This window comes from Etheostoma cragini, chromosome 21 (genome assembly GCF_013103735.1).
Source record: "Etheostoma cragini isolate CJK2018 chromosome 21, CSU_Ecrag_1.0, whole genome shotgun sequence".
Taxonomy (NCBI): domain Eukaryota; kingdom Metazoa; phylum Chordata; class Actinopteri; order Perciformes; family Percidae; genus Etheostoma; species Etheostoma cragini.
In genome coordinates this window covers 5282373-5298364 of record NC_048427.1, presented here as the reverse complement: position 1 = coordinate 5298364, position 15992 = coordinate 5282373, and the positions used below count along the sequence as shown (strand labels likewise).

At 36.7% G+C, this 15992-nt stretch overlaps 2 protein-coding genes across 4 annotated transcripts in view; one reads left to right on the top strand and one right to left on the bottom strand.

The window, feature by feature from the left end:
* The window catches only part of LOC117936427 (neurotrypsin-like), a 43011-nt gene that overhangs the window by 4645 nt on the left and 22374 nt on the right, over positions 1–15992 (bottom strand). For both annotated transcript variants that reach the window (XR_004654950.1, XM_034859408.1), the window contains exons 3-11: positions 11608–11850; positions 10008–10146; positions 9747–9925; positions 9306–9453; positions 6885–7063; positions 6376–6517; positions 5679–5899; positions 4454–4595; positions 4098–4376 (exon numbers count right to left, since the gene is read on the bottom strand). Coding sequence is in view for 1 of the 2 variants with exons in the window: in XM_034859408.1 (XP_034715299.1) it covers positions 4098–4376; positions 4454–4595; positions 5679–5899; positions 6376–6517; positions 6885–7063; positions 9306–9453; positions 9747–9925; positions 10008–10146; positions 11608–11850 (1672 nt within the window). In the remaining variant the exon portion in view is untranslated. The remainder of the gene's footprint in view (positions 1–4097; positions 4377–4453; positions 4596–5678; positions 5900–6375; positions 6518–6884; positions 7064–9305; positions 9454–9746; positions 9926–10007; positions 10147–11607; positions 11851–15992) is intronic.
* The window catches only part of LOC117936437 (E3 ubiquitin-protein ligase TRIM21-like), an 18035-nt gene continuing 16295 nt past the window's right edge, over positions 14253–15992 (top strand). The window contains exon 1 of one of the 2 annotated variants that reach the window (XM_034859444.1): positions 14253–14570. In XM_034859444.1, the coding sequence (XP_034715335.1) occupies positions 14501–14570 (70 nt within the window). In that variant the 5' untranslated portion in view covers positions 14253–14500. Of the gene's footprint in view, positions 14575–15992 lie in introns of both variants that reach the window. The other variant, XM_034859445.1, reaches the window with a different exon arrangement.

Genomic DNA, 15992 nt, shown 5'->3' with positions numbered 1-15992 from the left:
AGTCATAGTATAGCATGTTGAAATAAGTAATAAAAAAGGTCAAAGCATAGTATGTCAAAAAAAGTGAAAAAATTCATAGTATAGTATAGTATGTCAAAAAAGTAATAGTAATGTGTTGAAAAAAGTCATAGTATAGTATGTCCAAAAAATAATCAAAAAAGTCATAGTAAAAAGAGATGAAAACGTCATAGTATAGCATGTCGAAAGAAGTGATAAAAAGTCGTAGAATAGCATGTCGAAAAAAGGGGGAAAAATCATAGTATAGTAAAGTATGTCAAAAAAGTCATAGTAATGTGTTGAAAAAGGTTATAGTATAATATGTCAAAAAAGTGATAAGAAAGTCATAGTACACAGTGCCCCAAAAGAAAATTATGAAATAAGTCATAGTATAGTACGTTCAAAAAGAGTGATGAAAAAAATCATAGTATAGTATGTTGAAAATAATGATAAAAAAGTAATAGTATGGTATGTCTAAAAAGGTGATTTAAAAAAAGTCATAGTATAGTATGTCGAAAAAGTCACAGTAATGTGTTTTGATTAAAATCAAATATTCATGTCAAAAGTCATTAAAAAATCATAGTATGTCAAAAAATTCATAGAATAGTATTTCAAAAAGGGGTTAAAAAAGTCATAGTATAGTATGTCCAAAAAACTTTAAAAGTCATGGTATAGTATATCCAAAAAAGGGATGAAAAAGTCATAGTATGGCATGTCCAAAAACTGATAAAAAGTCATAGTATAGTATGTCAAAAAAGTCAGAAATAAGTCATAGTATAGCATGTTGAGAATAGTGATAAAAAGGTAATAGTATGTATGTCCAAAAAAGAGATGAAAAAGTCACAGTATAGCATGTTGAAAAAAGGTTAAAAAATCATAGTGTAGTATAGTATGTCAAAAAAGTCATAGTAATGTGTTGAAAAAAGTCATCGTATAGTATGTCCAAAAAATGATAAAGATTCATAGTAAAAAGAGATGAAAAAGTCATAGTATAGCATGTCGTAAAAAGTGATAAAAAGTCGTAGAATAGCATGTTGAAAAAAGGGGGAAAAATCATTGTATATGTCAAAAAAGTGATAAGAAAGTCACAGTATTGTATGTCCAAAAATAGTTAAAAGTCATAGTATGGTATTTCCAAAAAAGAGATGAGATGAAAAAGTCATAGTATAGTATGTCCAAAAAGTGATAAAAAGTCATAGTATAGCATGTTGTAAATAGTGATTAAAAAGTAATAGTATGGTATTTCGAAAAAGTCACAGTAATGTGTGTCGATAAAAATCAAAAATGAATGTCAAAAGTCATTGAAAAATCATAGTTTGTCAAAAGATTCATGGTATAGTATTTCGAAAAATGGGTTAAAAAAGTCATAGTATGATATGTCCAAAAAAGAGATGAAAAAGTCATAGTATAGCATGTTGAAATAAGTAATAAAAAAGGTCAAAGCATAGTATGTCAAAAAAAGTGAAAAAATTCATATTATAGTATAGCATGTCAAAAAAGTAATGAAAAAGTCATAGTAATGTGTGTTGCAAAAATTGATGAAAAAGTCATAGTACAGACTGTCCAAAAAAGTTATAAAAAAGTTGTGGTACAGTATGTCAAACAAAAGTGTTAAAGAAATCAAAGAATAGTATGTCAAAAAGGTGATAAAAAAAAGTCAAAGTATAGCATGTTGAAAAAAAATGACAAAAAAGTCATAGTGTAGTACGTAAAAAAAAGTCACAAAAATCCCAGTCTAGTAATGTTAAAAAATCAAAAAAGTCATAGTTTTTTTTTTTTTTTAAGTCATAGTATGGTATGTTGAAAATAGTGATGAAAAAGTCATAATAGAGTATGTTGAAAAAGTGATTAAAAAAAAGTCATAGTATGTTATATCCAAAAAAGAGATGAAAAAGTCATAGTATAGTATGTCCAAAAAGTGTTAAAAAGTAATACTATAGCATGTCAAAAAGTGATAAAAAGTCATGGTATAATATGTTGAAAAAGACACAGTAATGTGTGTTGATGAAAGTCAAAAATTCACGTCAAAAATCATTAAAAAAAATCATAGTATTTCAAAAGATTAATAGTTTAGTATTTTGAAAAGTGGTTAAAAAAGTCATAGTATAGTATTTCCAAAAAATGCTAAAAAGTCATAGTATGTATGTCCAAAAAAAGAGATGAAAAAGTCATAGTGTAGTATGTTGAAAAAGTGATAAAAAAAATGATATTATGGTATGTCCAAAAAAATGATTGAAAAAGTCATAGTATAGTATGTCAAAAAAGTAATAGTAATGTGTTGAAAAAAGTCATAGTATTGTATGTCCAAAAAATAATCAAAAAAGTCATAGTAAAAAGAGATGAAAACGTCATAGTATAGCATGTCGAAAAAAGTGATAAAAAGTCGTAGAATAGCATGTCGAAAAAAGGGGGAAAAATCATAGTATAGTAAAGTATGTCAAAAAAGTCATAGTAATGTGTTGAAAAAGGTTATAGTATAATATGTCAAAAAAGTGATAAGAAAGTCATAGTACACAGTGCCCCAAAAAATTATGAAATAAGTCATAGTATAGTACGTTCAAAAAGAGTGATGAAAAAAATCATAGTATAGTATGTTGAAAATAGTGATAAAAAAGTAATAGTATGGTATGTCTAAAAAGGTGATTTAAAAAAAGTCATAGTATAGTATGTCAAAAAAGTCACAGTAATGTGTTTTGATTAAAATCAAAAATTCATGTCAAAAGTCATTAAAAAATCATAGTATGTCAAAAAATTCATAGTATAGTATTTCAAAAAGGGGTTAAAAAGTCATAGTATAGTATGTCCAAAAAACTTTAAAAGTCATGGTATAGTATATCCAAAAAAGGGATGAAAAAGTCATAGTATAGCATGTCCAAAAAGTGATAAAAAGTCATAGTATAGTAAGTCAAAAAAGTGAGAAATAAGTCATAGTATAGCATGTTGAGAATAGTGATAAAGAGGTAATAGTATGAATGTCCAAAAAAGAGATGAAAAAATCACAGTATAGCACATCGAAAAAAGGTTTAAAAAATCATAGTGTAGTATAGTATGTCAAAAAAGTCATAGTAATGTGTTGAAAAAAGTCATCGTATAGCATGTCCAAAAAATGATAAAAAGTCATAGTAAAAAGAGATGAAAAAGTCATAGTATAGCATGTCGTAAAAAGTGATAAAAAGTCGTAGAATAGCATATCGAAAAAAGGGGGAAAAATCCTAGTATAGTAAAGTATATCAAAAAAGTCATAGTAATGTGTTGAAAAAGGTTCTAGTATAATATGTCAAGAAAGTGATAAAAAAAGGTCACAGTACTGTATGTCCAAAAATTTAAAAGTCATAGTATGGTATTTCCCAAAAAGAGATGAGATGAAAAAGTCATAGTATAGTATGTCCAAAAAGGGATAAAAAGTCACAGTATAGTTTGTCAAAAAAGTGATAAAAAGTCATAGTATAGCATGTTGTAAATAGTGATTAAAAAGTAATAGTATGGTATGTCGAAAAAGTCACAGTAATGTGTGTCGATAAAAATCCAAAATTCATGTCAAAATTCATGTCATCAAAAAATCATAGTATGTAAAAAAATTCATGGTATAGTATTTCGAAAAGGGGTTCAAAAAGTCATAGTATAGTATGTCCAAAAAATGATGAAAAGTCATAGTATAGTACGTCAAAAAAGTAATAAAAAGTCATAGTAATGTGTCGAAAAAAAGTTATAGTATAGTATGTCAAAAAAGTGATTAAAAAGTCATAGTACAGTATATTGAAAAAAGTGATAAAAAAGTTGTATAGTATCTTAAAAAAAGTGAAAAAAGTCATAGTGTAGTACTTAGAGCTAAAGTGATAAAAAGTCTATGGAATAGTATGTCAAAAAAAATCATAACTCATAAAAAAGTATGTCAAAAAAATGTGTAGTGTAGTATAAAGTCATAAAAAGACTTAGTATAGTATGTCAAAAAGTCACAAAAATGTCATAGTATAGTATGTATTTTTTTTTTCTTTTTGCTTCTTGTATTGCATGTACAGTGTTCATAAGGGTTCGTTGTCTCTTCCAGGTAAAAGCCACAGATTTGGACATATACTGTCAAATGAGGTACTAAATCCTACCTGAGCATGTTTTCCTCCCCCTGGTTCCTCTTCTTGCTCTCCTCCTCCACCAGCTTCCTCAGCCCACAGCTCAGCTCTTGGGGCTTGGCCTGTGCAGCTGACTTCTTTGGTGTAACGTCACACTTCACCCCTGCATCCACCCTTCGTCTGCAGGCCTGGATGCTCTGGCCCAGAGAGGGACACTCTCCCAAGAACTCCTCCTTCCCTGTGCACCTCACCTGGTCCAGGTGTATGGGCCCTTTCCCCTGACCGAACCCTCCAGCTGCTACTGCTCCACCACTGAGTAGGGAGACAAATGTGTTTTTTGTGTAATAAAAAATTTAGAAACTGTCTCTTTCATGCATATCAATATTAACCTGTGTCCAAGCTGTCTGCACACCACGGCCGCATTCAAGTTGTTCCAGCCTGAGTCACAAATACTTCCCCAGTCGCCATGGAGATACACCTCGACTCGACCCTCCTTTCTGCTGCTGCCACCCACGAGACGCACCAGGGGACCTAACAGGAAGAAAAAAAACACACAACACTCATTCATATTCATGTCGATGCACCTACACAGTCCAGTCTTTGCTCACTGAAAGCAAGTTCTATGTCCACTGACAGTGTTAAATGTCATCTGCAGCCTGATGCCTCTTTATCAGCCTCTATTCTCATTCTAATGGTCTGCGTGTCTACAGGAAGCGCAGTAAACACCTCTTTATTCTCTCTGCTGTCAACATGTGGCATTTAAACTCTTTGGGCAGAGAACAAAAACAGTGTTGTCACACTAAGGTAATGATACAATGTCGCAAAGGGAGACAAAAGTCTTTAATAGATTAAAAGATTACATAGATAGAAACATCTTTTTGCATCTTTTGCTCATTATCACTATGGTAGGCTTTTGTCCTAAATGGTGTCTGGTGCAATTCCTGCAAGAGTTTATTAAAGTAAACAGCTCACAGCCTGGCGTTAGACCAACACTCTGCAGGGACAGCTTGCCCTTTTGGTCCATAATGAATTGCAGTTACACAGTTAGTCACCAAACTTCTGGAGTGCAGTGCAATGATCCTATTGTTTACGTTGGTTTCTTTCTTCCTTCCTTTGTTCTTGCTACAATTGCTTTCCAATTAATAAAAACTCACAAATTATCACACAGCAGTCTGCTGTCTGTGGTCTCAAAGTCAGGGTTAGTTGTAATTGTGGCACAGCAAGAAGTGCACATTGATAGGTTTTGAGGCGGCTTTTAAAGAACAGTTAGAGTTGGGGCACAACGTTAATCTTCTGGTAACTTTTAACGTGTGGCACACACTGTTGTAAGTAAATGGAGTTCCACCAATTCTTATTCTCATTCTTGGAACAACAAGCAAATGCACATCAAACTAAAAGCTCCACACTTTGTAAATTAATTTTTTAAAGATCCAACTGAAGAGAACCTTTAAAAACAAAAATTGTCAGTTCATGAATCAATCTATAAAAACTGGCCTAAAGGTTGGGGAAGAGAGCATGTGACTAAAAGCTCTTATAATGTATAAAGGTTTTAAGACTTAAACCTGTGAAGTAGAATAGAACAGCATTCCGGCCTTGTCCGTCCTCATCCCTTACCTGTGGAAGGTGCGATAACCGGCACTTCATTGGTTTCTTGGTTTGGTCGGCTCCTGCAGCGAACACCCACATCCTCACTGTGGGAGCAGTCAGTCCGGCCCCAGATCCCGTGTGGACAGTCCAGAAGAGAGGTCTCTGATCCCTCACAGTGGACATCATCCAAGAGGATCAGGCCGGCGCCCTCGCCGAACGTCCCGTCCGACACAAGCTCAGCGTGACCCCTGAAGGAAGAGATGAGGTCTTTACCCTGTTTGTACTGGGGACACCAACTCAAAGACTTTTGTCTTATTAGTTTTTCTTTATTCAGAATGTGAAAGTAAAATACAACAAAAAAAAATGATAGTATGGTATCAAAATAAAATAGTATGTAACAAAAAACATTGTTATGAGTAACACACAAGAAATGTGTTCATAGTATCAAACACATTTTATTTATGTACTCATTTCTTTTCTCAATTATCCAACAAAGCAAACAACCGGCTAATAAACACAAGAAAAAGACAACAGAAAGAGAATTAAAAACTAATTTTATACCCGGTGCTACCCCAGACTGTTGACTTTGTTTTTTTTCTCCTTGAATTAACATTAAAAATAGTCTTCTCAAAACCTCTGTTTATGTCATAAGATCATTTCCCAACAAATGGAAAAGGATAGGTTTGTGTTTAGCAGGTGTATATCTCTTTGGGTGTTTCCATACCTGTAGCCCAGCTGTCTGCAGACCACCTCTGCATGCTGCTGGGCCCAGTGGTCGTCACACACCGTCCCCCAGTCTCCATTGTGGAAAACTTCAACCCGACCTTCCCATGGACTGTCTCCGCCGACCAGACGCACCACACCATCTGAATCAGTATCATATTGATATTGTGGCCGTTATAAAGTATATTTTAAAAAAAAGGCAGATACATTTTATGTGACCATGAGGCAACGTGATAGATGCATTATTTTCAGATTAATTATTAATCTTATATTGCTATGATGAAAAGTAATTGTTATTTTACACCAGTAGATAAGTACTCCTCAGTTCCCATAAATCGTATTTCTGCTTGTCACAAAGAGGATGTTCCTGCTTCATGCAGTAATGATTTATTGATGTTCAGGGGCTATAAATAGCAGCTTGCCTATCAGTTGTGTACCGTAGGCTGTGTGTGTGTGTGTGTGCGTGCGTGCTTGCGCAAGCCCGCTTAATTGTAAAATGTGTGCATGTACCTGTATAAGGGCTGCAGGAGACCCCAGCATCCTCCATGTGGTCACAGTTGTGCTGCTCCCAGTCGCCGTGGGGACACTGATCCAGGAAGAGCTCGTTTCCCGTGCACTTCACAGCATCCAGCAGGATCGGGCCTGAAGCCTGACCAAAGTGAGCCCACGACCAGGCCTTCGCCACACCCCTGCAACAGACATATGTACTTTCTTTCTTAAGATTTTGACCTGATGATGGTGCAAGAGAAAACGTTAAAGGCCCAGTGAAGTTATAGAATTTCATCCTGAGGGGAACATGAATGTCAGGATGAAGTTTCATGGCCGTCCCTCCATCACACTCAAAATAAAGCAAATATTTAAAATAAACCAAATCATCCATAAATAATGAGTGGCTCGTACAATTTGTTCACGTGGTGATTATTTATTGATGCTAAAATGCTACAAAAGTGTTTTTGTGGGTCCGTGCATTTCTGCTCCAGTGCACAGTTTCATGTTTAAGCTGAAAATATGAACATACTGAAGCAAATAAAACATAAAATGACTCATGAGAACTTGTACCATGTAACCATACTGTACCAGGCCGCAAGCTCCTTCCAACACATTCATGTTATTATTATTATTATAAAGAAGGAGCTTTTTAAATAGAATAATGGTCAATATGATCAGAAAACACAAAGTAGAGAAGACATGGAAAGACTGCTTAGTAATCTGTGTTGTTGATCATGTCACATAGAATGGTGGGTTGCTGTAAAAAAAAAAAAAAATAACATTTGTTGAAGAATTTAAAGATACCGTGAAATAAAATAAAACACATTTCCCAGGTTTTGATCCTGTGTTCATGTGGTAATTGTATGCTTATCCTTAATATGTCAAAAATAACTTTTTGTGTTTTTAAAATTAAAATCTCTTTTTATTGACTCATCTTGACCTCAGAGACCTATTTATCCAATCAAATGTGTTTGAGTCTAACTAGCTGACTTCACCCATCATCTAACCCACAATTGACTGGTAACTCATGTAGTAACTAGTAGAACAATGTATGACTAGGTTTGGATCTCAGTTGTAAAAAAATTAAAAAAACATGATAAAAGTGTAAATAATTTAACACACATACCTAATGCAGAAAAAAATATCAAGGTGGGAAATCAGATCACTTCATTTTGTCTTTAAGTGTCAAAACAGAGTGCAGATGTGTGAGAACTTGTGGAATCAGCACCTGAACATGTATTATTTATGAGCACAAACACACATGGTGTCCCACTGTGTCAGAGGAGAAGCAACCTAATGTTGAACATGAAGGGAGTCCTTTCCTGTCACAGCTAGAGCTTCAGCTTTTATTTGAAACTCAGCATACTCTGGAATGTTACAACTCTTCTGGGAGGGGATACTCTGAGTGTAAGTAGGGAAACACCTGCACAGATTCAAACACAATCTACCCACTTCTACACAAACCCACTCTACGTGGATGTGCTTACCTGGGATTTTTATTACATTTTGACTAAGTGAAATGAAAATTACGTAATTTTCATTTCTTATTAGTCTTTTTAAGAGAGCAGCAGCTCTTGAAAGCTTCTCTTCATCTGGCAAAAAAAAAAAACTGCAAGGTTTCTCGAAATGAGCCAAAGTAGTGATAGTATAAGGTAGCATACATGTCTGGCCCCTACTCTCTTGCCCTTTGCCTTCCACCAATAACTGAGCGTGAAAAAGGAAGTTTTCCCAAACCTGCAAGGCAGGAATAAAAGTGGAAAACAAAACCCTCAGACAGCAAGTCAGCAGTAGCTGACTTAATGAATTTCACTCCTCTATCTTAAAATGAAATGAAGAAGGAAACCTCCTACAAATGTAAGTTCCTCCTAGACATCTGATTTAGTTAAAGTAAACACAGGCTTCAAATAGCCACAATCTACAGTGCATAATCATTTTGGTGATAGTATTCATTGTGACATTAGTGATCTGTAGTTTTACATGTTTATCTATACCCACCATTAAACGGATCAGGTTGTTCTTCCTACTAACAAGTGTTATTTGTGTAGTCAAAGCCCTTACTCAAAGGATCCCACTGTTGCACTGCATGAAGACATGTTCCTTCATCACGATAAACAGTTTATTTTGAGTCGGGCCCACATAAGACTACATCATCTTGCTGCCGTCACTAGAGCACCAAATGCTCTATTTACTCCTGTTTGAGGAACAGTTACTAAAATCCACGGCCATTGCATTTCTCTGAGTTATCTTTATTTTTATTGTTATCTATGTATAATATAGGTGTGTAAGTGTGTTTGTTGTGTTATGTTATGCTATCTATCTATCTATCTATCTGTAATATGTAAACCCAGCGGTTAAGGGCTGATGGGCAGGGATATGTTTGGGAAAGGGTCTAAATGTTCACACACATGTTAACTGGGTGGGAAAAATCCCTGACGTACGTACCCGAAACCCAGCTGTCTGCACACCACCTCTGCATCTCTGTCGTCCCACTGGTCGTCGCAGATGGACCCCCACCTTCCTGCGTGATACACCTCCACTCGACCTTCAAAGTCTTCCTCGCCTCCCACCAATCGCAGCGGAGAGCCATTGCCTGAGAGAAGGTGGTAGAAATAATGCTATGTAGGTCGAACAGCATCCTTCTCCCTCAAATGCTTTGTTCTTTCAATTTCACCAGAGTGGGAATGTATAAAATATTTCCACACAGTGAATTGTCTAGTTATATATTTCTACAGTACACTTTCTATAGTGTACTATAAAAGCAAAACAAATCATTCTCAATAAACCTGTTATCAAAAATAAAGATGTACATCTCTCTGTGTCTCTCAGGTGCGAAGTGGAACTATTCAGGTCTGGTTGCCATGACACTGTGGAAGTCACACTGACCTTCCGGTGGCGCACACAACACTGCTGCCTCGTTTCCATGGCTACAGTCACCGGTGACGAATGTCCTGCTCCGGCATTTACTCAGAGTGTTCTCATCACCACGGCAACCCAAACGCTCATAGTGGAAGAGGCCGGACCCGGAGCCAAACTGTGAGTGTTGCAATGCCGTGCCAATGTCACTGTTGACATAAGAATAAGAGCAAATCCATCACAGCTGCGAAACATTAATACTAAATAAGGACTTTTTTTGTTTCCTCTTACCCCAGGCCCAGCTGCCTGCAGATCACACTGGCGTCTCTGTCTGACCAGTGAGAGTCGCACACCGCCCCCCATTGGCCGTTCAGGTAGACCTCAACACGGCCACTTCCAGAGGACGAGCTGCCCACCAGACGTGCTGCACCTAATAGAAAAACAAGCAGCACAAGCTACAATAACTCACCAGTTGTCCGTTTACAGAGTGACGCAGTAGAAACCTGTACCACAATTTCATAATAAATTAACTGCTTTGTGCAGCATTCATTGATTATTTTTTTTGGGCCACTCGGGCTGTGACCACAACATGACATATATTATAATATGTAATAATAAATAGTATATATTATTAGCAAGCAGTTGTCTATTTACACAACCAGTTGACACTGAGAAGCATTCACATTCATTTGAAGTGAGGGGACCAATGTTCACTCTCTTTTAGCTCTGTTTTGGTCTCCACCGGAAATATCTGGTTCTCTAGCTGCTTAAAGCTTCACTATTTAACCAGCTAGTCGCTAACTTTGTCTGTCTGCCATTTTGTGCTTAGCATGAAGTGTGGGGTTTTTAGGTTGTTGCCTGCGCCTGCTGGGAACAAGGTTGTTGTGAGCAGAGTTTGTGGGCCAGAAAACCAAAATACACTAAAACATTATGTAGAGGTGAGGGGAACTGCAGAGTGGGGTGATGATTCTCTGTGGGTTTTTCACTATGAACAACCCCTCTCACATTGCCATTTAATTCATTGTTAATGACACATTTTGATTACTTAGTTCAATAATTTATTCATCAAGCATAAAGGCTAAACATTAGCTGTTTTGTATCATTGTAAATTGAATATAATTGAGTTTGGGATTACTGCAATCAATTTGCAGACATCACATTGAACTCAGGGAAATTTGATGAGCATTTTCAGAATCGTTTTGGCCTGTGAGCCAAAATTAATATCTACTTGGTTGGAATTTGCATATTCACATTTTATATGTATCTGCAGGATGGCCCTGTCTTCTTTTTAATGCCAAGAAAATGTTGGCTAAATGACCTGCTTATATCGCATAGCCTTTTATCCTTTCATATCTGCAACTATAGCAATGAACCTGCATATCAAACTATTTTAAATGTCCCCAGGGTGCACTCAGTGCTTAGTAAAACTGCTTTGTCTTTGCATGCACCGTGGGCCTAGAATGGTCTGCAAAATACGATTACCTTAGAAGTTCTCTACCTTCCTTGAACTACCCTGAAGGAAACATGTTGCGATTTCACGTAATCAAAAGACCACTAAGGCCTGTATAAGAGCATCAAAAGAGCACCATGTCATGGGACCTTTAATCTCATAACCCCACAGAATAGATCCACAACAGATTGATAAATGATAATAACAATAGTTGTTTGTTCTTTCTGTGTTATGGTGTTATGACTAATTTCTCTGATTTTGGAAACGTTTGAAAGAAATTAAATTAATTTAGTTGGTAGAGGAGCATTACATTTATTTAATAAGAACTACTGCATGTTTCCTATATTTTACAGTACTACAATAATGGCTTTTGTTGTTTATCTGTGTGTTTCATTCTAAATTGTAAAGTATGAGTTAAATCCTGGTGATCTGTGGTTGTACCCTGGTGGCAGTCGCAGTAGGCCCATCCAATGGCTCCAGAGTTTTGTCTGAAGAAACACCAGGGGTTGGACTCTCGGTCTGGGTTCCTGCAGTAGCTGTGGTCACCCAGCCCTCGGCCAGGGTACTGCATGACGTAGTCTGGGAACTCGGTCCACTTTAGGCAGGGGGCGCCAGAGTCCGTCTGAGACACGGTTCCGTTGTAGTATCCCAACTCTGTGAATCCCTCAGAGCAGGACAGAGGCACTGCACACAGAGATGGAGAGAGGGGAGGAGAGAGACTGAGTAAATGTGGAGGAAGATGGAAGAATGAGATGTTTTGGATGAAAGGAGGATTTGGGTCAGAGAGGACAATGTGAATAAAGGGAGGCAAAGTTTGGTAGAAATGAGAGTAAAGATGAGTGCAATTGCTCTTGATTCAGTCACATTATCCCCATGTCTGTATTTTATCTGAGCACAAAGGCTTATATGGATGATTCTCATATGCCGTCACTGCCACAGCATGATTCTGCCTAATGCATTTTACCCCTGCTGATCCATGCTGAACTGGTGAAATTTCCATAACCTTAACTTAACATTGTGGTGCACAGACATTTCCTGTAATCTTCTCTGAGAAGGAGAAATGTGTGAGTAAAGCTTAAATAGACTGAAAGGAAAACTGCTGACATCAAAGTGAATCAAAATTAGGCCACAAAATATAGAGCAGGTATATATATATATATATATATATATATATATATATATATATATATACACTGCGGCCTAATCACATGCTACATCAGGCATTAATGAAAAAAAATTATGTTGCAGAATTTAACAAGTGATGTGATACACATGAAGGCATCAGACATACTTATGCTTTCAGAAGTACTTTCGACTAGATTTATAGAACGAGGGTGGCGGATTAGCTGGAGAACGTAGCTGTATTTTCTTTCTTTTTATTCATCAACTGATCCCCCAAACCAACAGTAAATGTTCATGTTTACTTAATCAGTGGTGAACAAAGTACAAATACTATGCTAGAATTTTCTAAACTTTGTGTTTGTTGGACCTCTGAGGAAGGAGGCTCAGGTCCAATTGAGAATTAAGAAAAGGTTTAATGCAACAGAATGATGAAAATGATTAGACAAAGACAATAAGACACAAACAATATGATAACACTGCAGCTGACAGTACTGGATCCATGCTTCCAACCGACGGAGTCACATGAAACCAGTTCTGATTATTCCTTAATCACACCCATTCATGCCCTGCACCTGGGGGCGGTTCCTTTTCACCTGGTGCATTCAAATCCATTGTCATTGGTCCTTTGTTGGCATGGCAACACGCCAGGCGCATCGTTGTCCAATGAGGGAGAACATGCCTCTAAACTCTGGCCCTGTGGGGTAGTTTTTGGTCACAGATCAAAAAGTTCTACCATGTGAATGTGAAATTCTAACATCAATACAGTTTAATCAACATTGTATTGTATAAGCCTAGTCTAAGACCCCAGGGGGTAACAGACAGAAAGTTACTTCCTGGTGTGAAATAATCGGGTTCTTTCTATATGTTAAATAGTTTTCAGTTCTAAATGATCTGGCAGAGACACAGAGGGTAGGTGAGACACAATTGTGCCGTCTTGACCTCTTCACAGATTTCCTAACCTGACTACATACATACATGAACAGAAATACATTATTTTCATAACATTGTTTTTTAACTTTTTTTAACTCAGCACACTATGTTACCTTACTTAAGTAGAATTTCTGGGTATCTATACTTTACTGGAGTAATTATCTTACAGCAGACTTTTTATTTCTACTCCTCGCATTTTCACCCAATTATCTGTACTTTCTACTCCTTACATTTAAAACAAAATTGCCTTGTTTTTTTTTTTGATTCCGGCTTATCATCGTTCAAAAAAACAAAAACAAAAAACTAGCCAGATAAATTGCACCATCAACATGGAGTGAATTTTCAAAATGATTGGATGCAAAGACAACTTCTTTCAAATGCGCTGCAAGCTCTGCGCACCCAAGTGCCACGAGCTAATTGTTTCCAAAACTTGCCATCTAATTAGGAAAAGCATATTGATATTATTGTTTTTTTCTTACATTAATTTTACATTTATAATTTAAGTAGTTTTGAAACCAGTACTTCTACACTTTTACTTGTGTAAAAAGCTTGAGTTGATAATTTAACGTCTTTTTAAACCCTAGTATCTATGCTTCTATCTTAGTAATGAATGTGAATACATTTGACACCTCTGCTTGTAACAGAGTATTTTTCCCCTGTGGTGTTGCTACTTTCTCTGAAGGATTTCAGTCTTTCTCTGCACACACTGAAGCTTGAAGGGGGTTTGAGGCCATGCGACTACTAAACTTTGATTAATGGCAGAGCTGCTTCAATAACCAGCAGCAGTCTTATCTCTCCGACACACACAGCTTGGCCGTCCTGGAACATTATCTACACAGTGCAACCCTCATAACCACCTTGCACGCCAACACATACACACTCAAAGATTTGCTGCATAGTGACTGAAAAAGAACACACATTAAAGTACAGTACAGAAAACACACGTACACACACACACACACACACACACACACAGGGTCCAATTTGGAGGAAGATAACAGTAAGCAGAAGGGAGAAGCAGCTGTCCATGGGGGGAAGCAGTGAGAGTCTGAGGAACAGAAAATCAGTCAAGCGGAAGTGTACCAAACTTAAACAGAAATCTATCCTCAAACAATAAATAATACAGAACACACTCAGACATTGGACCAATATGCAAACCTTACTAATGTCCAAACCACAGACTGTATGGTCCAAAATCTCAAAAAGCCCCTGACTTCACAGATAAAAAAGTGACTGTCCCTTTAAGAAACATGACACAGGAAAACTCTAGAAACTGAAAGTGATGTTCTTTCCTGGGAAAGAACCAGGATCTCCGTCGATAATTTCTTCTTTGCAGACCGACGCCAACAGACGTACGTAAGTCTTTGCCCAACTTTTATATTAATACATAATAAGTTAAATCTATGGCGTGTGTAGTTTGTAGTTTACTCACACTGGCTGTTATTTGAGAAGTTGTGTTGAGAAGTGCTGCTTTCTGAAGCATAGGAAAATGCGTTGTAGTTGGTGAACTCTAATTAGCCTAGCTAAATCATATATTATAGCTAGTTTTTATAGTCTCCATCAGATTGGGTTCGCCTAGCATCAGATTCAAAGTAGATGTTTTACTTTGGAAACAGCAGTTGACAAAAAAAACGTACCGCAAGCTCCATTTATTAGCAATTCTGAAGCGTTCACGTGGTCTTTATCAGCTTTTAAGATGACGTAGATGGGCGAAATCAATAAAAATACCTTTTTTCCAGGTTAACCCTACGTGTCCTCTTTGTAGATAACAAATAATGGTAAATATATTTGACTACTTTCTAAGAGGTAGGCTTCACTGTGGCGTTCTGACCATTCTTAGCAGCTATTTGATGAGTTTTGTTTGTATCTCGTGCATGCTCAACGGACTCGTCGTTGTGGTTTCACACTATTTCAACCAACGAATGTACCAATAGGCCTACAACGGACTGCAAACTAAACATGTAAACAATGCAGGTGTTACCATTTCAAGAGAAATTAGCTTTGCAAATGTTTTAGGAAGGTAGCATTTTGGGCTACAAGTAAAAATTCATTTTAATTATCGATTCTGTCAGCTATTTTCTTGATTAATTGTTAATCATTTGGTAGCACACAACAAATGTGAGAAATAGGCTACATATTTCCCAAAGCCCAAGCTGACATCTTCAACTAGTTTTTATTTTTGTTTGTTTCGACCAGCAGTTCAAAACCCAAAGGGATTGCTTGCTGCTTTTGCTAACTATTAATCTATTATCAAAATAGTTGCCAATTAAAGTATATTAACGTATCAACTAATTGTTTATATCAGCTCTAATTGCTTTGGAAAAAAACACTAAATGTGAACAGAAGCTTTGAAAAATACTCCAAAGGGGACCTTCAATCTAGCCTGGTCCTACCAGACTCTCGTACATTTCATTTGTACAGAGAGTCTGGAGAGAGAAGTGGTAACTTCCTTGAAGGCAGTTACTCTGTTGAAGTTTAAAACTACTGCCATAACCAATCGCTAACGTGGCGAACTGTATGTCATGCGCATGTGCAACAAGAGGGGAGACCAACAAGGCTTGTATTTAGCATTAGCATCACTAGCGTTAGCCATAGCCAACTCCTTCCCCACTAACGGAGCGAGCTGGAAAATGAAACTTTTCCTGAACCCCTTGGGGAGGAGGGCAATATTTTTTTTGCAATTGCTGTTTCCAAGATCAAGAATGTTTTCCGTCTTTAATTTAACTGTTTTTTTATGTTTGTTTTTTTTCTTTCAGAAATGGCCTCCAGTAACA